The 23,112-nt window shown below is 41.6% G+C and overlaps 2 protein-coding genes across 4 annotated transcripts; one reads left to right on the plus strand and one right to left on the minus strand.

The window, feature by feature from the left end:
• Positions 1 to 863: 863 nt before the first annotated feature.
• Positions 864 to 16,096, minus strand: fam78ab (family with sequence similarity 78 member Ab). 3 transcript variants are annotated; one of them, XM_021319676.2, is made up of 3 exons: positions 16,013 to 16,096; positions 11,463 to 11,766; positions 864 to 3,161 (listed from the first exon to the last, which is right to left on the minus strand). In XM_021319676.2, the coding sequence occupies exons 2-3, from the start codon at positions 11,723 to 11,725 to the stop codon at positions 2,636 to 2,638; spliced, it is 789 nt and encodes a 262-aa protein (XP_021175351.2). In that variant the 5' UTR covers positions 11,726 to 11,766; positions 16,013 to 16,096; the 3' UTR covers positions 864 to 2,635. The 3 variants fall into 3 exon arrangements, with proteins under 3 accessions (XP_021175351.2, XP_012724447.2, XP_035996116.1); XM_012868993.3 differs by lacking the exon at positions 16,013 to 16,096 and adding an exon at positions 12,627 to 12,735; XM_036140223.1 differs by lacking the exon at positions 16,013 to 16,096 and having other exon boundaries at positions 11,463 to 12,157.
• On the plus strand, positions 15,263 to 23,112 carry LOC105930686 (inactive phospholipid phosphatase 7). The gene is made up of 3 exons (XM_012869014.3): positions 15,263 to 15,460; positions 15,569 to 16,308; positions 22,541 to 23,112. The coding sequence occupies exons 2-3, from the start codon at positions 15,828 to 15,830 to the stop codon at positions 22,927 to 22,929; spliced, it is 870 nt and encodes a 289-aa protein (XP_012724468.2). The 5' UTR covers positions 15,263 to 15,460; positions 15,569 to 15,827; the 3' UTR covers positions 22,930 to 23,112.

The following is a 23,112-nucleotide window of genomic DNA, read 5'->3' on the forward strand; positions in this document are numbered from 1 at the left end:
GGAACAAGTTAAGCCTTTGTGGTCAGAGTGCCCACTGAAAAGAGAAGTGAGGCAGTGTAAAAAACAAATAAAATAGTGTCTGTTTAAGCCGCTATAGTATTTATAGTATAGTAATTCTGACTGAAAACAAAGTAGCTGTTCCGGTCTCAGTATGTGTTTCACACAGGAAGACCATTGATGGCGCAACAGCTCCTACCTATATTACTAAGCATATCACCCTCTGCTTCTTTTCACACAGTGGCTCAATGCAAACATGCTAGCTAGTTTAAAGGTTCACAAAATGGCCGTGGTGGAACGCACCATGCTGTCTTTGAGATCAGAGCCGCTTTGAGACCGTAGATGTCCGCTTTGGTCTTGGCCCCTGTTCCCTGTTAGCTTCAGGATCGGGGACCAACTAATCTGGATTTATGCTAAATAAAAAAAAAACAAGTAGGTAACAGAACCTCCCTTAAAAAAAATCCTCACCTTTCCCTTTCTTTGGCCTTAAATCCGCGGATGGATGTGATCCCTCAGGCCTGCCGTATGATTTGACTGTTAGTGCGCTTTTCTGCAGGGGCCGTCAGAGATAGTTATCCCACACCGTTAACCCACAAAAACAATTTCCGTGAGGTTTTCAGAAATGTTCATTCATCCCAAACAAAATTATATATTTTTTAATACCCGCTTTATCCTGTTCTGGGTCACAGGGTGGGTGGGGTAAAGCCTCTCCCAGCTGTTGTCGGGCAGAGGCATGATATACTAGCCGTAGTCCAGCTTTAAGATAAAGGAAGCTATGCTTCTATTTTTGCATATAATGCAAATGAGATAAAATGGCCTAACTGTTAAGCTTAAAAGGCGGTGGTACAATTTTATTTTATTTTGGGGGGGGGGGGCAATACCAGTGCAACGTTCCATTTTCTGATGGTAGCTTCAGATCTACAATACTGATATGATGCAAATGTCACGGTTTTCATTCAATTTTCACCAAGGTTTGCATTCAAATCTGAAGTTGGATATACAAACGAGTACGCCTTACACGTTTTCAGCGTGTCTGGCGGGACAAAAATTTAGAAAGAAAACAATAATCTGTCTTTGGCTTGAAGGAGGGTGAAAATTCCTGATGTCAATTCCAGCTTTAATTTTGAAGTCTTCTCGACAAGTGAGCGTTGGGTTGGTGGGCCCTGATATTTAGCTGTCCAGAGCTCTTTAGTCATGCATGTGTGCCTGCGCTGCTCTGGCTGGCGGTAAAAGGAAGGGGGGGGGACAGGCCCCGCGTGCAGCGAGAGCTGCGACTGGCAGAGAAGAGAAGTGGGTCATCTATATGCCAGCCGAGCGGTCGGCATTAAACGCGCCCGCTTCCTGTTTGCTTTTCAGCCTCCATGGCGGAGAGAGAAAAAAAAGTGGGAAAGGGGAGGTGGAAGACACTGTTGGAGAAGAGTCTCTCAATAACGACGGAATATAAAAAGGATGCGTTGATTTATGTCCGGCGTAAGCCATGGACACAACTAAAGTGGCAAGAAGAAGTTTGGGAGAGAAGATGGACAAAAACAAGGCAGGGGAGGAAAATGAAGGCCCTGAGATGGAGCGATGCAGCCTTTCCTACAATAACCTACCAGCAGAATAAAGTGACTAAAAATGAGGTCAACTGTGCTTTTACTTGATTCTTCTCCAGATGTTCTTGTAGTTTACAGTGCTTGGTAATAACGAAGACTTCACAGAGCGTCCCTCGTGTTGCATAACGCCCTCGAAACGCAACGCGCCGAGTTAGTTTGATTGTATAACAGTTTCTGCTCCTAACGCCTGGCGCTAGATGTCGGATCTTCACCAGCCCTGACGGATTCTAAACTGAAACCCGGTTTTCCCGCCCGTGCTCCGCTTCCGGTCCTAAACCCACACGTGCCAGCACCGAGAGTCTGGAAGATTTTTGGACAAACAACTGAATAAACTGCATTGCACTTTTTTTTTTTTTTGTTTTAAGGCGAAAAACGTTTGCAGTGGAAAGCGATGTAAACTTAAGGCAGCATGGATTGAATGTCTAGAATTCCTTTAAAAAAATGACTAAAATCGAAGTCACTCTTTGCAAATTTGTCATGTATATAACCAAACGACATAAAACACAAGTGAATGCACTCTCTTCCAGCCTATAAATAATAATAATAATAAGTTTAAAAAAAAAAATACCACTGGTATTGGTACACAGCGTGTGCGCAGACATGATCAGGCGCTGCTTAACCTCTCCCACAGTCACAGTCAGCTGGCTCAGACAGCCACAGCGTTAAAACTAAAACTAAAACACTGCTTTTTGTTCATTTTTGCATTTCAGCACAGTGAGACCCGACCTATATGTTTGAAGGTAGAATGGTTGCAGTCAATCGCGGTAAATTTCTTCTCGCAAAGGAACGTCTGGCCCCTTTTCCTCTGCCGTGGTTTTCACCTGCCCCCCTTTTTTCCCCGTGTCCTGTCAGTGTTTCTTCACCAACGCAGGAGAGGATTATAGAGGCAAAAAAAACGCAGGAAAAAGGAGCGTTACAAATGGATTAAAGCACTGAGAGGTTGTGAAATACGGAGAGTGAAAAGTAAAAAAAATATATATATATATAGATAAGAGATGAGATGGAGCCGGAAAACAAAAGGCCGGTCTGGTCGGAGGAGCGGGTCAGTATTTAGACGGGATGACCACCACGGGATCACCTTTCTTTGGCCGCCACATAAGCACCTGGGCGTCATTGGCGTTGGGCTTCACCATGGCGTTGGGGGGGATGGGCTCGTTCTTGCCCAGTATCTGAGGCTGCTCCTGGGCCACGGGCTCCTTTAAGACGGCCCGCTGACCCAGAGGCTTCTCCGGGTCCACCTGAATGTGAAGCTGCATCCTCCAGCGGATTGTCCGCAGGACCACTGTCTCTGAGGTGGCTTGGTTGATGGCGACCAGCCAGGTGGTAAAGCTCTGGTCACGTTGGATGCTGCTGAGCAGAGGCACGTTGCTGTCGCTGACCGGTACTCCCCAGGTGACGCTGGGGTAAAAATTGTCGTTCATGCTGACTGTGAACTTGCTGTCCTTCTTGGTGGGCCCCACCACCGTGCAGGTCTCTGTCGTGTTGCCGTACCACGGGTAGTTGACGCCATCCGAGTCGCTGATGGCCTGGATCTTCCCGTCTCGCAGGTCGGGAAGCTCCCAACTTGACCTGGATGTTGGAGAAGGAGACACAAATGAGCAGTGTTGTATAGTAACGAAGTAAAAATACTTCACTACTGTACTTAAGTATATTTTGGAGTACTTTATACTTTTCTCGAGTATAAAATTTTTTGATAACTTTTACTTTTACTTCACTATATTTCTGAACTTAATTGCATACTTTTACTTCAATACATTTTCAATGTTTGCTTTAGTTACTCGTTACAAAAAGAGTAACTAAACCATGTTCTTAGTATACACCCCCTGATCTAAATTTTGCCTGCACTTGGTTGTGTACATTTTTAAAGTGCATAGCACTGATCTTACTTGAAGAAGAAAAACTGAAAGCTTACAAAAAGGTTGTATTTTCTATTTAAACTTGGTCTAAATCTCTCCTGCACTTGGTTGTTTGTTATTTTAAGTGAATTTGACTTTCTAAGTTTACCAAAATCTAAAAAATGTCATTCAAACTGCATTTGCTTTGTTTTATTTTTACAGTAATTGTCATACTTAAGTACAAGACATTTCAGATACTTTAAGACTTTTACTCAAGTAACATTTCAGTCAGTGACTTGGACTTTTACCAAAGTCATATTTTAGAGAGGTACTTATACTTTACTTGACTTTGAGATTTCAGTACTTTATACAACACTGCAAATGAGGATTTAAAAAAGGGAACTGGTCGCTTTTCTTTGGATTAATTCAAGTTGAAAGTTTGTAAACTATACTCTATAAATGCCATGTTAAATTTACCTGCAATCCTCTTACGGTGTTTGAAACCAGGGAGGTCTTATTTTAAAACTTTATGGTTCACAACTCATATTTAGAGATGGCCCAAGAAATCTACCAGAATCAGGTCATTTGTAAAGTAAATGTTTTAAAAAAAATTAAGCCAGAGAGAGTACAAGGTGTAAAAAGCAATTTAAAAGGAAACTATTTCCTACAAAGACATGTTGGCTGTTTATTCAGACTGCTAATACAGAGTATTAGCAGTTATTTTTGCCCCTTTGCAGTTTTGGTTATAACGTATTCAGGAAAACGTCCTATATGAAAGTTAAATATTAGCTAGAGAACAAATATTTTGTCAAACTGCTGAAGGAGCAGTGATCCACCAGACTGCAGCAGATCACAGGAAGGTGAACGGCAAAGTTTGCTCTGTTTTATCCTTTTGAGCTTTTAATCCACTTTCTTTAATTTAATCTACTGTATTTGTAACCATTGTCAGCCTTTTGGAAAATCTCTGCAGAATTCAAGTGGAGACAAATATTTACAGCTGGTAAAGCTAACCATGCTAATCGTGCTAATCGCCATAGGGGGCTGAAAAAAGGAGCTGCTCTGCCATTTTTCAAAGAGGGGAACAAATTCCTGTTTTTTTGCTGTACCATTTTTTTCCACCAAAAACAAAAATAAATCTAATCACCGTGTGCCATCTGACAGATTCGGGTTGCTGCTACATTTTAATACCACCTGTGAGTTTCTTACTGTAAATCAGATAAAGTACAGCAGACAACTTGGCACAGATTTGCGATATTCGGGCCTGGCCTGCAATAACGACACTTGGTGAAACACATCCTGTTGCAATGACGCCCCCCATTCGTAGAAACCGCATGCCAGAGTCAGGTTAGTATTTTTCAGCTAAACTTGTTATCGCTTTAAATCAGCTTTTCAATTCAGCAAACAACAGAAAGTGACAAAAAAAACATCAAACATTTAACAGCCTCCCAAAACGCTGTTGGTTAAACTTTTTCCCAGATTGTGCCTCGATTTTGTAACATAATTCGACGCCCATGCTCACCACTAGTATGGGATGCTAAAGAGAGTTTAAAATGTTGACTCCAAATCATTTTGTCTTTGTTCTAAATCAGTAAAGCCACATTTAATGGTTGCTCCTTTTAACGTCTGAAACTACAGTTTTTAACATTAAACCAGGTCAGACAAAATCAGAGCAGACAAGACGAAACTTTAAAAAAACCGCAAATCGGTCACAAGTCTCTGATCAGCACATCTCGGCGTTTACTGGAACTTCTAAGATAAGGTCAGATAAGAAATACCTTTACTGTCTCGCAATGGGGAAATTCATGCGTGACAGTGGCAAAAACACATAGACAGAGATACATATTATAGGTCAGTAATGAAAATACATGCTAAACTTAATGTTAACTTCTAAAGCAGCAGAAAATGAACTTATCGGAAAGGCAAAAGTAAAAATGAAAATAAATAGTAAATATTGCACTATATACAAGTTAAACAGAGGAAATATAGCAGCCAATTTACAGAAGGATGTGACGCATGATTATACTAGCAACACCCTAGAGTAGCTAATATGTGTGCAATAGGACATTAGCATCTGCAAAACATTATAAATGATCCATGATTGGATCAGAACCCATGCAACCATTAGCATGTTGTAAGGACTTAATGAGTTTGTTGTGAGCAGTAGGTATTATGAAGTGTAGGAGCAGCTGGGATGAAGAACTTGCAGAAGCGCTCCTTTGAGCATCTGGGGTGCAGCAGTCTATCACTGAAAGAGCTCTCCGGCTCTGCAACAGCTCCATGCATGGGGTGGGAGACATTGTCCATCAGTGATATTATATTTTCTTACCCTGGGCCTAAGCCGACTACTGTTCGGGTTACGGTTCTTATACACACTGCAAATTCGGAACTAAAAACAACAAAAGTTTTCTTGAAATGAGTGGATTTATCCTTGATTTGAGCAGGTAAATAAGACGATTTGCCAACGTAAAAAGGTTTTTGCAATCAAAATAGGAACAACTCATCTCCATCATCTTATTTCAAGTGCAGTAGATCTCGTTATCTGATTTTAGGGGTACGAATGCTCATTCCATTAACAGATAATCTTATTTACCTGCTCAAATCAAGGACAAATGCACTAATTTCAAGACATTTTTACTTATTTTTAGTTATGTTTTACAGCTAATTTGTCTCACACCACCATGACCAGGGGGCATCCCAGGACAGAACTGGCCCAACTAATGGGTTTATCCAGCCACTTCCTCTCAGCTATAGATAAGCTGCTGCTACAAACCACACCATAGAAGATGGCTGAAGTCACCACAGAGTGGAAGAAGGCCCGCAGGAGCGGCCCTTGCACTCCAAGAGACCTGACTCTTAGGAGTAATCCTTCAGTTGAAATGATCTTGATCTTATCAGGAAGCCAAATTTAGAGAGCGTTTTAAATGATGGATAGGGAAGGATGGAATCTTGATGCAGGGTGGCAGAGTTTGAACAACATCGACACTCCAGTTAATTTATACTAAATTTCTGAAGAAACTACAGCGCAGCTGTTTTCTAAACAGTCTGTGTGTAGATGGCCAGTCCAGTCTATTGACTGGTCTGTTATTGGTGGTTTGAGCTGAAGAGTCATGTCATGTTGAGATTGATATTGATTTTAAATATTTTTGGCAGGGTCACTTTGTGGTCTTTCAACAAGTTTCTGAGCTTGGCGGAAGGGAGAAGTGTAACAACTGCACAATATGATCCTTTGTAGGTCTAGCTTTTTTTTTTTTTTTTAAATGGGCACACAATCTGAACATTGTGATGATGATGCAGTTAAATGAAAGGGCAGCAATGGAAACTTTGTCCAAAAGGTTTAAATATGACTTAAACTGCCAACCGAAACATATTTTATGTAAAAAAAAAAAAAAAAAAAAGCTTGCCCTTATTGTCTTTTGAAGTGATAACTTATTTCATTCTTGGCAAGTATTTCTTCTAATCCCTGCAGAGAGAAAGCACCAAACTGACTCAAAGCCCGACAGCTTAACGGTTCTGGTTTTCCTCCGAGTGACTTAAAGTACAATACAGTGATGAAATACTTTGACACATACAGCAGGTGACAAAGAACAACGTAAGTGACTTAGTACCTCTGTTCTGTCCAGCATTGATTTTCTGTCTGTGGTGTGATAACAGATTACCTTTCGTTCTCTGATTTAGAGGATCAGCAGAGCGGATGAGAAGCAGTGTGCTCAACAGCCACGCAACTCGCTCCATGTTTAACCTGGAATCGCGCTCTGATTTACATTACCAAATTTATATACAGGTACTTTCATTTTTTGTTTGGGAAGATCTGCAAAAAGCTTTGTTAAATCAATGAATCTGTTATTGCAGTGGCATAAACTCACACAGAAAAATTGAAACGAATACAACTAGATTAAAATCACATGTGGCAAAATCAGTAATACGCCTACAATTTGTATTAAATAAGAATGCAACTAAAGTATTTTTTGTAAAACAATAAAACTTTTAAGGTTTACTACTGTGAAAGAACATGTAATTAGTCAAACAAGTTATTTCAATTCTTCTTCCTGTGTTATAACACATGGCACGGAGGCCGATTTTCTTTTAGCCACTCTTGAAAATGGGAAAGACCAGAAAGCAACGCTATTTAAGTAAAGCAGATGTCTGCCAATTTTAACATTTCAAGAAACGGATGTAAAAAATCAGTAAAACATTCAAAACAGCTGCTGCCAATAAATGCAGAGAGTGCAGCGGGGCATTGACTCCTTCGCACGTGATGCATTGAAAAAATATTTCGCTTTAATTCTGCAGCTCGTCCCTGATCATGCTAACATAGACAGGAAGAAGCTGCATGCGGTGTGCACAGGTAAAACGTGGCTCCAGCCACTCATGCGCTGGCATCATGAGTGTGGAAACCACCGCAGATGTACGACTCACTTCCTGTTTGTTCCTTCACGGGCCTCCTTTTTAACACAACGGTCTCCAACAGGTGCTGTAAGCCTTTCCGGACTAAACCACACGCCTTTCTTATCTATATATATGTGTGTGTGTGTGTGTGTGTGCCAGGAAAACTGAAGACTTTTTCTGTGTAATTTACTCAAATATATGATAACGGGTGAGCTCTAAACATCGGTTTCTTCCGCTTGCTTCATTTCTGCATTCATGCTAGTGCGCGCTTGCCTGCTAATAGGTGCACGCAATCCGTCGACGCCAACTAAACTGTGCCTCACAACAGCCCTGGGGTGCGCATGGGAGTGATGAATGTGCACAGAATTCTGAGGGCATCGGCCAAAGCCAACAGAGAAATTATCCATATCACCACGCTCAGCTGTTCTGCACGATTACAGCGTTGCTGGGCCTTTATCACCACCAAAGAGACTGCTTGGCAGGAGATTCCAGAGGCGAGGATTCATCTCCTGCATCTTAAGTAACTTGTAAATAGAAGATGAGATGTTATATGGGGTCGGTTTGAGCCTTTGGTAATTGCATATGCCAACTTGGTAATGTGTTTATAATATCATCTTCACCTTCAAATGGCGTGATGTCGGCGTGACAAAACTTTTTCACTAAAACTGTAGAGGCTAGGCCTATGCTGGATGATCCTGGGGAGCTCAAGGAGAAGCAGAGTCGATCAGTTATTAATAAAATTGTATTGCATTTTTATTTTTTTGGCTCATCATTGCCCGGATTTGCTTCTCCACAGCCCTTCATGACCAACACCATCCAAGACAAATCATCAACGGTGCAGCCCTCACAGACTGATCCTTCCAACCAACACCTATCCTACTTCATGCACGATGATTCTCAAACGCAAAAAGTAAAGCCTAGTGGCACAAATAGGTTAGTAAACAAAAAACACAAAAATTGCTCCTGCACATACCGTTTACATAAATGTACAGGTGCATGTTAATAATTTTGACTGTCATCCATCTATTGTTGATATACTCTTATTTTCATTGGGGTACATCCTGGACAAGCCCCCCTTCATCACAGGGAAAGACATCCTACAGACTTACACAAACACTCTAGCCAGTGGGCCCTTTGGAGTAACCAGTTAACCCAATCAGTCATGTTTTTGGACTGTGGGAAGAACCTGAAGTACCCAGAGAGAACCCACACATGCTTGGCAAAAATGTGCAAACTCCATGCAGACACACTCCAGGCTGGAGTTCAAATTCAAGATCTTCATGGTACAAAGCCACACTGCTACCAACTGCACCACCTGGAGCGTCATCAATAAGTTAAGCTGTTCATTTCAAAGTTAGAATCCAAAATACCAAAATGTTTGGATTCATTGAACACCTAGTGATCTATTTTTACGCATTTATTTCCGTCATTGTTAATTATTGCAGCTTCCAGCAGAGTGTCTGGAAAGTGGAAGAAAGTGTTGTAGGAAATAAAAGGGAATGCGTTCAGCTATTGAATTAGTGAAGCTAAGCCCATTCAAAAGGTTGGAGGAGATACACAAGGCACGGGCTTGTGGAGTCAGGCTTTAAGAGTGACATATCTGGCACATGGAATAAAACTGTTGTATTCTTTGTGATGAGCCATTCCTGAACAAGAAAAGTCAGAACAGTCTTACCCAAAGGACTAAATGTGACTCAAAGGTCTGTTTCATGTGACAGTAAATTTTGCATTTGATCTGAAAATCGAGGCTTCAGAGGCAGAGCCGAGAGGCATAGAATCCAAGTTGCTTTTGGTGCAGTGTAAAAAAAAATAAAAAAATAAATAAAAATACCATACAGTCAGTGATGGTTTGGAGAGCCATGCCATCTGCTGATGTATCAAGTCCCAAAGTCAAGTCAGCAAAGTCATCTACCTGGGCATTTTAGAAAACGCCCTGCTTCCTTCTACAGGCAAGCTTTATGAAAAAGGGGATTTCATTTTTCCAGCAGGGCTTGGCACCTGCCCACGGCGCCAAAAGGGCCAACACCTGCTTTAATGACTGCGTGGTATCTCATGGTTAACGGCTCAGTGGACTAGCTTTACCTAAACCCAGAAAAGAATCTATAAGGTCATCATCATCAAGAGGGAGGTGAGAGACAGCAGACCCAACAATGCAGCTGAGTGAAAGACAACTATTAAAGCCACCCGGGTTTTTCAGGCAGAGCCACAGGCTGATCATCTCCATGCCACACTGAATGGAGGGGGGGGGGGGTTATACAGAGATATAGTACAGTGCATGGCTGACATTTTTGGAAATCCTTATTTTATCACTTTGATGTCATATTCTAACTTTCTGAGAAACAGAAACTTACGTTTTCATCAGGTATAAGCCATTATTGTCACAATTAACATTAAAATAAACACCTGAAAACTACCTTTCTATGTCTAATGTATCTATGTGATAAGAAAAAAGCTTCACTTTTTTAAATAAATTCATGACATGGACAAACTTTCTGATGATATTCAGATACACCAGCATGTTGGGTGACAAATGTAGCATTGTTATGGCACTGATAAGCTGATTCATAATGACCAAAGCCTCCCATGTTCCATCCCTCTGTCTCACACACGCTGATGTAGATACCCACTGGTTCAACCTTTACTCATACGCTGAAACAGAGGCCTTATTAAGGGGAAGGGGGGGGAAGGTTGGGTCATACACAGGGGCGGGGGTGTCTGGTTCTAATCTTAGTGCTGCAGAGCTCAGACATCCTCTTCTTGACGGATAAAGCGTGTTCTGATCAGCGTGTGGGTTCCCACCGCGTACAGTAAATAAGATGAGGCCTGCGTGTGTGTGACACAGAGGAAGCAGTAGAAAAGACGACGCCGTACTTAGGCTTTTTAGAAACGTTAGCCATTCTCCTCAGGCGATGCAAAAAAAAAAACCTCTCAGGTGTTCTTGTGTAACCCAGATGCTGCGAGAGTTTCACTTCTGAGTAACATTTCCCCTGCCGTGTAATTTCTGCATTACTCCTCGCACAAAAACAGGAAATCAAACTAAAAACTGAAAAAAGAAGAAGAAAAAAAAAAGGTTTCTCTCTTGACAGCTGGACTCTTGACTCTTTCGGTTGTTTTCCTCTCTCTGTGTTTTACGACTTTGAAAATGTAAAACCGATTTAAAGTTTTTCTGCAAGGCTAAACTTAAACTTAAAATTTAAACCGCCGGCCAAAAAATAAATAAATAAATAAATAAAAATCCCTTAAACTTAGAATGAGACACTTTCCCTATGATTTCATGTTTTAATCTGACTTGGAATAATGGCTTCAAAATAAAACTCTCTTTTCGTCAATCAAAAACACAGAAAATAAGTTTAAAAAAAACATTATGTTGATTTTCTAATATGTTCACCTTACATAAGAATAACACCTGTTATCTATAGATAAACTTATTTGTTTTATATAAAATATGACAGATAAATTGATTTAAAAAACAAACATTAATAAATTAATTAGGAACGTATCAATACAACTTTGATAATATGGGCAAAAGCTGTTTTTTGATGTTGCTTTGTTGATCCGTTAAGAGGTTTTATTTGATTTTATTTCATATTTATTCTCCCCCAGCACACACACTGATCAGACACGCCAAAGGAGCCCGGTGTATACTCACATCCCTTTGTCCACGTAGGTGTTGTAGAACTCCATGTGGTTACACGCCTGGATCCAGCCGATGGTCCACGTCTCTTTGGCCGCCATGGGCGGCACCAGGAGCCGCGCGTGAGCTCGGAAGTGCGGCGTCCGGTAGCGCAGGACCACGCTGGACGTCTCGTCGATGCTGGTGGGCTTGGGGTCGATGGACGTGTTCAGCTCCAGGACGATGACGCTGTCTCGGAAACTCTTGGGCTTACACTTGATGCTCTGGATGCAGCCCATCGCACTGAATTGGAACACAATCCACAAAATCGCCCAAAGCTCTGGAGAAGGATGAGGAGGAGGAGGAGGAGGAGGAGAAGAAATACGCATGGAAACAGCAGGAAGAATCACCATAAGTTTGGACCTACATGCTCCTTTCTCCCCCTTCCTCCCCCCCAAGAAAACTGTCTGCGAACTCCCCCCCCAAAAAAAACGCCTTTATATGTCAAGAGTGGAGGGGGAAAAATGCCATGCGTTGATCCAGTACTGTCACAGTAGGAGGAAGATGGGCCAATAGAAACGCTCCGCGGCTGCAGAGCGCATGCTTTCCGGTGCGAAAACGCAACCTGACTTGCAGAAGTTGGGCATCACAACTTTTTTTTTTTTTCTGATGAGTGCACTGATAGCTGCGTGCTGTCGACACACAATGCAAGCGATTGCATTTAAAGGTGGTGGGGGGGGGGGGGGGATCTAGATATAGGCCCATATATATACAGTATATAGCCTATATATTTTTATTTATTTATGGGTGGGGGTCGTTAGGCTGGTGATAGTGCTGAACTAAATTATTAAAAGAACCGGGCCTGCTATAATGTTACATCTTGGAGTCGGATTTCCTTTTGTATAATTGATCGGAAGATAATCCCCAGGAAGAGGAGCCCGTACGTCCAGCCGGTGACGCGGATCATGATCAAAGGACGTCGTAGCGGATCAGTAATAAATGAAGAGCCTGTCTGGAGCACATGTACGTGTCCGTATGTACTGATCTGTGCTCCCGGTCCCTCATGGAAATGTGATTTAACGATCTGAGACAGCTGTGTGTCGGATTAAGGGTTCGTGCGGGACCTTTTGTCTATTTATAGCCGATTAAAAAAAAGAAAAACAGCATGCAAAAAAAAAAATAAAAAATTAATAGGTCTACCTATAAAGCGATAGAGTGTGAAATATCCAGCGTCCTCAGCGGTGTGGGATTCCGGAGCATACGAGAGCAAGGCGGTGACTCTCACAGTTCTCTCGGTCTCTCAGAGGTAATTCCGTTATCCCCTCCCGCTATTCTCTTCCATAGCGGCGGCGGCTGCAACGACCGTCCCGCCGGGAGAGGCGAGCCATCCCCGGCACAATTTAAGACGGATCGCCGCGACCTCCGAAGGACGCCGCCGTGTCAACTTTTCGCTCCAGTTGCATATTTAATTCATAATAATACAAAAAAAAAGTCCAAGGTGAAAAATGAAAACAACAAAAGAACGACAGCGCTACTAAAACAATGCATATTGTCACGTCGTTGAGGCGAGCCGGCCGCGGGCTCCCATCGCGGGTTGGTGTGCGGCTCTGAGGAGCTTCCTGAGCGAGCTGTCAGGTCTCTGTCACCGTCCCATCGCACCAGCGGCAGGTTCACCCCGCTGCTCGCCTCGCAGCGCCGCCGGAGAAGCATCTTTATAAGCGTCTCCACGACGACACTTCCGCCTTGAACGCTCAGCACGCTGGGAAACGTAGGCAGTGAGAGATTAAGCAATTCGCTGGACACTGGACCGTTTTTTTACGATAAATTTTATTTTACCATCCGAATCAGTATCACATGACGTATACAGCAATCTAAAAGTATTTTTCCACGTTAAATCAACAAACGTGCTTCTATTTTATTGTTTTTTTAATGAGTTTTCTTTATATGGAAATAACCCCCACCCACCCCCTTTCTGAATCAATACTTTGCAGAAGCACCTTCCACTGCAATTACAGTAAATTCAATTTATACTTCATTCATTTATATAGAACCAATTCACAACACGTGCCATTCTCAAGGCACACTACAAAGTCAAATTCAATCAAATCATCCAGATAGACGGGTCAAAACGTTTCCTAGCTAGGGAAACCCGATAGATTCAAATGAGTCTTTGACAAGCAGCATTCACTCTTCCTGAAAGTGCGTGTAGCCGCAGTGGACACAGTGGCTTTGCAGCTATTCTTCACACGGAGCATGCATGTAGCGAAGGTGGAGAGGAAAAACCCCCCTTTAACAGGAAGGAAAACTCTCAACCAGGCTCAGTGTGAACGGTCATCTGCCGCGACCGACTGGGGGTTAGAGAAGACAGAGCAGAGACACAAAAGGCCACAGAAGCACACATTGATCCAGGAGTCCTTTCTATGTTATATGGTAATGGTAGATGATCTGATGATGTTTCTAATTTTGGCAATAACCCTAGAAACCTGTTTTATATGGGATTTAAATGATCATACAGCTCCAATCGTCTTTTGGGGTAAGCTTGACTGGACCACATTTTTTACCTAGACACATTTTTGCCTATTGTTTCTGGTGTAGGAAAAACCTCATTCTCTGTCTCCATTGTATTTAGATGTAGACTATAGCTGGGCAATTGTGGCAAATTAATGCAATTTGTGCTGTATGTGCTGTACTCGTTTTTTCCCCATATACAGAGCTTTGTATGTAGGCCAAAAAGTTAATTATTATTGACATCACAGCACCTTCTTCTACATATTCCCTTTCTCCCCTATTGTGGCCTTTCTTTAAACAATGGCTCTCGCCTTGCCATAAAGGGCAACGTGACAAAATGTGAAACATTTGAGAGGGTAGGAATTATTTTGCAAAGCACTGTAAAGGATAAAGATGTGCAAAATGGATGGGCCATGGGAGATGGGTTGATATTAACGAGGATCAAATACAGAGCTAATTGGTTTGCTGAATTATTAGGCAAAAATGTGGTGCATATTGAGTGTATTCTGAAATGCCAATTTCTTTTTTTAAGAAAAAGTTTTCTTAAAAGTTTTTTTTAGGAAATGTTTTCAGTTCTGCTAGTGTGCCCACTTACTATTAATAAGCATATTTTGTCAAATGTTGCTCCTACGAGCCTGGACAATTTGAGCCATAGACTTAATTTACACTTTGGTGTGGGTTGCCTTTATAATTTTAATGCTATTAGAAATTCCTATAAATTACTGGGTGTGAAAGGAGAACCAAAATATTTTAAATAAATTAAAAAGAACATAAGTAATTCACATTTTAAATAAAACTTAAAATAGTAAATGTATGGCTCCCAAAGTATCTAAGCACTCCTTTACTGAAACAATAACAAACTCAGACATTCATTAATTAAAATTCGAGGTTTTATGATTTAAAATACTATATGATAATTTCAGTGGTTAGTAAATGATTCCTTTAGTGTAGCAGTCTAGCCTGAAGTATAACTGTCATTGTGACTCATTAAGTGCATCTTGTCCATAGCGTTGTTAGTCACGCCCACTGTTTTTAATTGGTAGCTAAGAGATGCCATAAACTAATGAAGAAATGATAAAAAAAAACAGTGAAATAATTAACATAATAATGCTTTAAAAAAAGAAAGGTTTTGATTCCTTAAATAAAAAACATGTCTTTATCTGTTATATATTTAAATTATTTAACCCTTTAAATATTTGATGTAATTTTCCAAGTTGTTTTCACAGAGCCGTGGTGCTTTTGGAGCTCCATAATAGATTGGGCTATTATTGGGCTGTCTTTTTAAGCACCCTGGAGAACTCCGCTTTGCGTCAGAGCGCAGCACCGGCTTTGAATTGTGATTGTGCGTAAACTACGTCAAATCTGCGCAGATGCACCAGGTGCAGAACGAACACAGCTTCCTTGTCTTCGTCTTTTCTTGACGCTCTCTCGGGTTTTTTTTGCCACATAGAATCCGGGCGATTCGCTTCACTGGATGTGAGAGGTGTGATGGAATATGCGGGGAGCCTCTAGGGATGCAGGGGCGGGTGAGACCACAACGACACATCTTGCGCGTTACTTGCACATTTTACGCTGAGCTTTTTGTTACGGCTTGCTGCAATGCTCATGTTGATATTTTTGTGTCCATGCTGTAGGTCTGGTGTCACGGGATTGGCTGGAAGCTGATGCCATTCAGTAGCTGCGCTTCGGCCTGTCTGCATGATATAAACAACATGGACATGATCGCGCATTCTCCAGACACTAAATATAGCTATTAAGGCCACCGGAGGGGGGTGGAGGACGGCTGTTATTCCGGGACATTTCAACGTGGTGGTGAACTTGCACCACCTGAATTACTTTCCTGAGATCAATCGGTTATTGTGCCCTCAAAGGAAAACTCAGTTCAGACCAAACATGCCGTCGGCGTACAACGGGAGATCCAGGGCGCGGGAGAGAAACAGCGTCCTGAGCAGACCCGAGTTCATGTCTCTCAACCATCAGCCCCTCCGAGGTGGCTGCGGACCCCCGGAGAGCCGCGGCGCGCCTAAACGCGCGGCTCAACCCAAGCCCCAAGCCATCCAGAAGAACGAAGAACCTACCGACGGCGGCAGCAAGGACAGGAGAGAGTCCACCAAGATGCCAGAGGAAGACTGCATGCAGCTGAACCCTTCCTTCAAGGGGATAGCGATGAACTCCCTCCTCGCCATTGACATCTGCCTGTCCAAGCGCATGGGGGTGTGCGCTTCCACGTCGTCCTCCTGGGGAGGCTGCCGGTCCATGGTGGCCCTGCTGGCGCTCACGGGGCACGGCATCACGTGGATCATTGGCACTATCGTATGTCTGACACGGAGCAACACTCTGGCTGGTCAGGAGGTCCTGGTCAATCTGCTGCTGGGTAAATGCCACATTGAATTTACCAGCTTCTAGTCCATGGAAACATTATTTGCGCGTCAATTTGATGCACATGCACATTCTCCCACCTTATTTCGTCGCCTTTTTTTAATTTTGTCTCGATTTTTATTTCTACTAAAATCCTTCAGATTGCCTAAATATTGTCAAAAATATCTAGAATCGGTTATACATCTTACGTCATGGTTTCATAAAACCAGAACAAAACAGTCTCTTGAGCTGTAATTATAAGGCACTGAACTGTTCTGTATTTGTCATGCTTTCAGTTGAAAGCAATGGTAAACTCATAATGATGCTGATCGTCCCACTGGGAGCAATAATTAAAAATGCTATTTAAACTTTACAAATGACTAAAATAGATTGTTGATAGGCGGTAATTTAATGAAAAACAAGGATATTTACAGTACTTAAGCTCGATACCTTTTCAAAGATTATAAGAAAAAGGATATAGCATGTTCTAAATGAGTTCATACCGCTTAGCTTTTTCACATTGTGAGATAAAACATTTTTTATTGGTATTAAAAAAAATTATCTTAAAAGTGTGCTTTCCACAGATTTTCATATACTGCAGCCTCTAGCAGGGTTTCTTAAGGGATTCCCCCATATCTACCTGCACCTAGAGCTTCTTATCAAGTCTAACCAGCCTGCCCATGCTGAGGAAAAGCATCCCACAGCATGGTTCTGTGGCCATATTGCACCATGGGAATGGTCTTATCTGACTACAGCACCTCTTCCAACCTTGGCTTCCACTTGCCCTTCTCCTATGAAGGCCATGATTTGTGGAGTGCACGACTAATAATTGTCATTAGATTCTTAGACCTGAACCGTGGTACTCTGCAGCTCCTCCAGAGTTACCCTGGTCCCGTTGGCTGCTTAAGGGAACATTGCTTCTGTTTGCCTGATCAGGCCAGTCATGTTTTAGCAGGTTTACGGCTCTGGCGTGCTCTTTTTATTCAAATGATGGATTGAACAGTGTGCCGTGATAACTTCGACGCTTTTGACACATTGTGTCAAATTCCCATTGAAATACATTGAGGTTTGTGGTAACAACATGTTAATAAGTTTAAGGGGTATTAGTATTTGACCGTGACACTGTCTATGACATGCTCAAAACATTTTCATTCCTTTAATACAAGTTCCAGCTGTATAACTATAGATATGATCACGTGTGAAAGGAGCATCCCATGTTTTTGTTATTTTGTCATTTTACTCACAGTGTGAAAGCCTGCTTGGGTAAAGACATTAAAAATCTGAAATGAAGTTTCTCAATTACACATTAGGAATTTCTGAATCAACAGAGATATGTGTGCTCAAAAGATAGGGACCCCTCCGTTTAACTGTTAAAGAATTACGAGTTTATCAAGTATCAAGACGTTTGCCTCAAACACATTAATACTTTGCAACTTTAGCTTTGTTTTTACAGTTTTTAAAGAGCTACACATGGAAAAAAAAGACTCAAATGGCTGAAAAAAATATTAATGTTTTTCCTCTGGATAAGGCTCAAAACAAAGGTCAAATAAAATCCAATATTCTACCGACATTACCAAAAAAAAAAAGTATAAGTCAGGGCTATTGACGTCTTGCAATGTGCCTATTTTAGTTTGTACCATCCGACAGGACATCAAGGATCTAAACATCCACAAATTCCAACTGTTTTGGAACCCGTAATTAATATCAAGTTGAAAATTAGGTGATATTTTTCCAGTTACAGCAAAACAGTTGATGCTGGGCCTTGTGTGCAACTTTGTTTAAATATTTTATATTTTATTGATGCATGGCTTCATTTTGATCCAGCAGAGCAAAACTGTCCAGACCGAACATATTAGGCCTGAACAGTAAAAACCTGTTTGCAGTCTTTTATAATTAGTAAGTTACATATGGACTGTTTTGCTTTTGAAAGTAATCATTGTTTAAAAAAAAAAACTTCAGCAAAGCCACAACTTTTCAGAATCATTCAGACATGTTTGTGTGGTTTTACATGTGCGAAGGAAAATGCACAGTCTCAGCAGGAAATACGGATTAATCATAAAAAAAAAGTATTACAAATCTACTTGCTGAGGCCATGTTGGAACTGATTGGAAGCAAGTAAATCTCTGGATTTGGGACACTGTAGCACTGTGTTTGGGGTATTGTTTGACCGCTAAAGCTTGTTCATTATTTGTTGTTTGGGTTTTTTTGGTTTTTTTTCCTGGAGAAAATCCTCAGGCGTACACAACAGGTGGTGGTGAAATCATATTTAGCTGTGACTAACATTTTTTTTATTTCATACACAGACAAGTAGCACACCATGTCAGGATTTATTTAATTATATACAATGCATTTTCTTTCCATTCGTGTTGTTTTAAAACTAATGCCACACATTGACTGGAAATGTCTACATATGCAGTCAGAAAGTGTCCTTTATATGCAGCGGCTCCCTACGTATTATCAGTTACACGTAGGTTTAGCTTTGGCGAACGATGATGTTTTTATTCAGTTTTTTTTAAATGTCTGTAAAAATTTCAAGTGCCTTATTTGCACGTATTATAATCAAGTCACGTGTGTAAAAAACGTAACAGGCGCTGCAGATCAGTTTATTTGAAAAGGTTATGCTTTTTCGCACATCACAGTTTGATGTTTTCTTAATATATTCCAGTTTAAAGGTTAATTTAAGTATTTAGACATATAAACATCCGGAAGCTGCTTGCCTTTTTCAGAAGTCCTGCAGGCACAGTGTCTTGCAGAATCAATTATACCTGTATAACCGTTCTCCCCATCATTGCATTTTATTGGAATTTTATGTGATAGACCAACACAAGGTAGTGCAGAATGGTGGAGTGGGAGGAAAAGCATAAAATACATTTGTATTCAGCGCCCCTCACCTACCCTTGCACTGCAATTCCAACTGGAAATCTTTGGAGCTCGATGTCTCCAGCAGCTATCTTTCAGAGGCTGCAATTTTTGCCCTTTCCTTTTTTGCCTATTTGATCAAGCTCAGGCAGACATAATTAAGAGGGTCTCTAAAAACCAAGTCTTGCTACAGATTCTCAATTAGATTAAGGTCTGCACTTTGACTGGGCCATTCTAACACATGAATATGCTTTGATTAAAGCCATTTCTTTGAAGCTCTGGCTGTATGCTTTGGGTTGTTGTCCTGCTGGAAGGTGAACTCTGCCCCAGTTTCAAATATTAAGCTGCATCTAACAGGCTTTTCTTTTAGGATTGCTCCTCAACTGTAGCCAGCGTCCCCGACACTGCGCAAGAAAAGCTGCACCACAGAATAATTTTGCTCCCACCGTGTTTTAATGTGGACTGGGTGTGATCCGAATGATGACTAAAAAGTCCAGTTGAGAAGTTGGAGAGTGGCTACTCCAAGAATATACACGGTTGTTTGTAGGGTAGGCATTGTTAAAAAAAAACCTGGTCTTTATTGTTTTTATGTCAGAGTAATCATCGTAAATTCAGCCACTCCTTGTCCTTGATAACCAGTGTTTCATTACCGGGTTCTATATAGAACGGCCATCACCCCGCCCCCTCCAGGAAGTACCTACCTTTGACTGCGGCACTCCTGTCCAGTAAACAAACCCGTCTAATGAGCGGCGATGTGAGGCAGAGTGCAATCACTTCTGATGAGATTAAGTGGCTCTTTTAGCACCTAATCTGCATGGTGACAGCAACTGCTCGTTTTTGATATCATGCTGCTCTAGAGCGACCCCATATGGGGAAAGGCACAAGCTATGTTTACATGCACAACATTTCGCGATCGGATTGAAATGTATTTGGATTAAAAAGCAAAAAACAATCAGATTGTACCATTTTTTTATGTGGGCACACGATTAATTAATCCAATCATAATGTGCGTGTATGTGCACCTGGCTTTATTCAGAGTAGAACCACCCTGACATGCTTAGACGATTCTGTCTTTGCTGACTAATAATAAAAAAAATAGCAAACAAAGCAGTATTATACGAGTTTGTTTGTCTTCAGAGTGCCCAGGCTGGACTTGCATCAGGTTCTAATTATGGTTGAAACGTTACTGAATGAATAACAATTTCCAGCTCTTTTAATGTTTTGAATAGAAAGGTTGTAACTGTAACCCTGACAGTTTTGTTTCCCGACGTATTTCCGCCACCCAACAACGCGGAAATATGTCACGTTTACGTTGGGCGCACATGCACACTCGGGTAAGTTTGCCACATTCGGAATAACTGATGTTTAAATGCATGTCAATCGGATTATCGATCGGTATAACCCACCTTCCCTTATTCGGAAAACAATTTCATTCCGTTTGAGCTTAATCCGATAACAATGTTCCGATTGGCTAATTTGCATGACGCATTTTTATTTTACTTTAGTCCATGTAAAGGTAGCTGTGAAGGCAAGCGTCACTTTCCTGGAATAATGGCACCGGAAAACTGGGTGGGGTGGGGGAGGGGGGGGGGTATTTCAAGCAGCCCTCATAATATTTTAAGGCTTCCTTGGAAGATTTGTTTTATTAAAAATACCCAACAGTTTGCATACATCTCAGTTCTCGTGTTGCCAGCTAACGTTTGTCACTGCTCGGCTCTTCTGAGATCCTGAGGTTTGTCAGACTGTGACTGACCTTCCAGACACCTGCCACATTTTCACCTTCGTCGCTTTTTGTATATGTCTCTCGTATTTTCCGTGAACACGACAGCGTCACTCAGGATTCGTTTTATACTGAAAGAAACGGTAACAAGAGCGGAGGCAGAATGCAACATGTGTATAAAGGTAGGATGAATCAGCTCACCAAAACCCGTTTGTCAAACAGTTGACATGAAGTGTATGAAGATGGCAGACGGGAAGTTGGAGATAGCAACAGGGACACGACTATTTTTGGGACCGTCACGGAGGTATAAAAAGCCTCTACAAATCTCTGGCATGTGAACTTGGAGCAAATGTTGCTTGGTAATATTGTATGCCACACCAGTTATTCTTAGTCACCAGGATATCTGTTTGCACATTTACTTCGAGTTGTTTTCAGACTCAGCAGGATTGCAACACCTCGAAATGATGAAAAATGGACGCAGATTAAGAGTGCTTTAAAAAAAGCAGCAGGAACACTGCTGCAGCTGTTAACAGGAGGCGTAAACAGGACGTTGTACAACATATCAAAGCTTATGTACGGCAAAAAAGGGAACTAAAAGTAAGTAAAATGTTCTTGAAATCAGTGTATTTTTCTTGATTTGAGCAGATAAATAAGACTATTTGCCAATGGAATAATAATATAGGACTTAATACAAGAGCAATACATCTCCATTGTCTTATTTCAAATGCAGGATATCTAATTATCTTATTTTAGGGGTAAAAATACTCATTCCATTGGCAAATAGTCTTATTTACCTGCTCAAATCAAGGAAAAATATGCAAATTTCAAAACAATTTTACTCACTTTTAGTTTCCTTTTTGCAGCGCGCTTGAACACTCAAGCCTGGACTGCTACATTGTTCAATGACCAGAAATTGTATACACAGTGAGAGAGACACTAAATAAGAATAATCTTAATATCACCACATAAGGGATTTATTTTCTTTAAGTGCTGAATGTTACAAAAAGCAACCATAAGAAGGCGTTACGATTGACTCCCTTTTTGCCCAAAATGTCAAGTAAGATATGTCGTAGTTTGACTGAAGCTGGCCAGGATTACCTCGGTGAATGCGCACTACATCTAAGCGTAGTGGTGGGCGTAAAAAGATATCGCTTTGAGTGTCTTTGTGGATATGGAAACACGACGCCCCCACCTGAGAATGGTTTCCAGTCATTCATGACCAAATGTTTGTCAGAGGAAGATTCTTTTTTTTTTGTTGTTCCGCTTTAAAGCAGCGACAAGCATATGGTGATGCATTAGTAACGCAAGGTCAAGTTTTCAGTCTATATTTCCTTCAATTCCTCCGTTTTTTTGCAGTTAACGTTGCAAATTTACAGCAAACCTCAGTTCCATTTATCACAGAGAATCTTAAACGTATTCACTCACGCATTTTTAGCAGGAAACAGTAAAAATAAAACATTGTAAATAAACGACGGATGTTTAGGGATGCTTTAGAAACTAACGTATACTTCTTTTGCAAATTTACTGCCAGTAACGTGTATGTAAACTAGCAACTCCTTGAGTCGACACATTACTGAACTGCAAATCTTTAAAAGGCTTTCCTGCATTGGTATAGTCTCCTAATGACAACTTTATATTCTTACACTCTCTATCTTATATGCTCTCACAGCCCTCCTTCTTGACGTCATGACCGTGGCTGGAGTCCAGAGACTGGTGAAGCGCAGGGGTCCGTGGGAGATGACGCCGGGCTTCCTGGACTGCGTCGCCATGGACGTGTACGCGTTCCCCGCGGCCCACGCCAGCCGGGCCGCCATGGTCTCCAAATTCCTGCTGTCTCACCTGGTGCTGGCCGTGCCCCTGCGCATCCTGCTGGTGCTGTGGGCCTTCCTGGTGGGCATGTCTCGGGTGCTCTTGGGCAAACACCACCTGACAGATATGGTGTGTGGTTTTGCCCTGGGCATGTTTCACTTTAGTCTGATGGAGACGGTGTGGCTGTCCTCAAACACCTGTCAGACTCTTATATCCATAAGCACACTCAGCTGGAGCCCTTTTTTCTGAGCTTTGCTTGGCTTAACATGATATTGCAACTGACGTTTCAACAGTGCAATGCTGCAGACTTGGATCTTTGGTCTTGAGGAGCTATTTTTTTTGCCGTAGTAGGGAGGTTTTACTACAAGCTGTGACCACAGGAAACTGATATTTGGATGCAGATGATGAGTTGCATGTAACAAGCAAAAAAAA

Source organism: Fundulus heteroclitus, chromosome 8, assembly GCF_011125445.2.
Source record: "Fundulus heteroclitus isolate FHET01 chromosome 8, MU-UCD_Fhet_4.1, whole genome shotgun sequence".
In the NCBI taxonomy this organism is placed as follows: Eukaryota; Metazoa; Chordata; class Actinopteri; order Cyprinodontiformes; family Fundulidae; genus Fundulus; species Fundulus heteroclitus.

What these genes read in the sequence shown, in the direction of transcription:
- fam78ab (XM_036140223.1), bottom strand. Translation starts at nt 11,839, where the DNA reads ATGGTGATTCTTCCTGCTGTTTCCATGCGTATTTCTTCTCCTCCTCCT. An exon ending in ACCTACGTGGACAAAGGGAT is followed by an intron (nt 3,162 to 11,462) that starts GTGAGTATACAC and finishes TCCAACATCCAG; the next exon opens with GTCAAGTTGGGAGCTTCCCG.
- LOC105930686 (XM_012869014.3), top strand. Translation starts at nt 15,828, where the DNA reads ATGCCGTCGGCGTACAACGGGAGATCCAGGGCGCGGGAGAGAAACAGC. An exon ending in CCTGGTCAATCTGCTGCTGG is followed by an intron (nt 16,309 to 22,540) that starts GTAAATGCCACA and finishes ATGCTCTCACAG; the next exon opens with CCCTCCTTCTTGACGTCATG.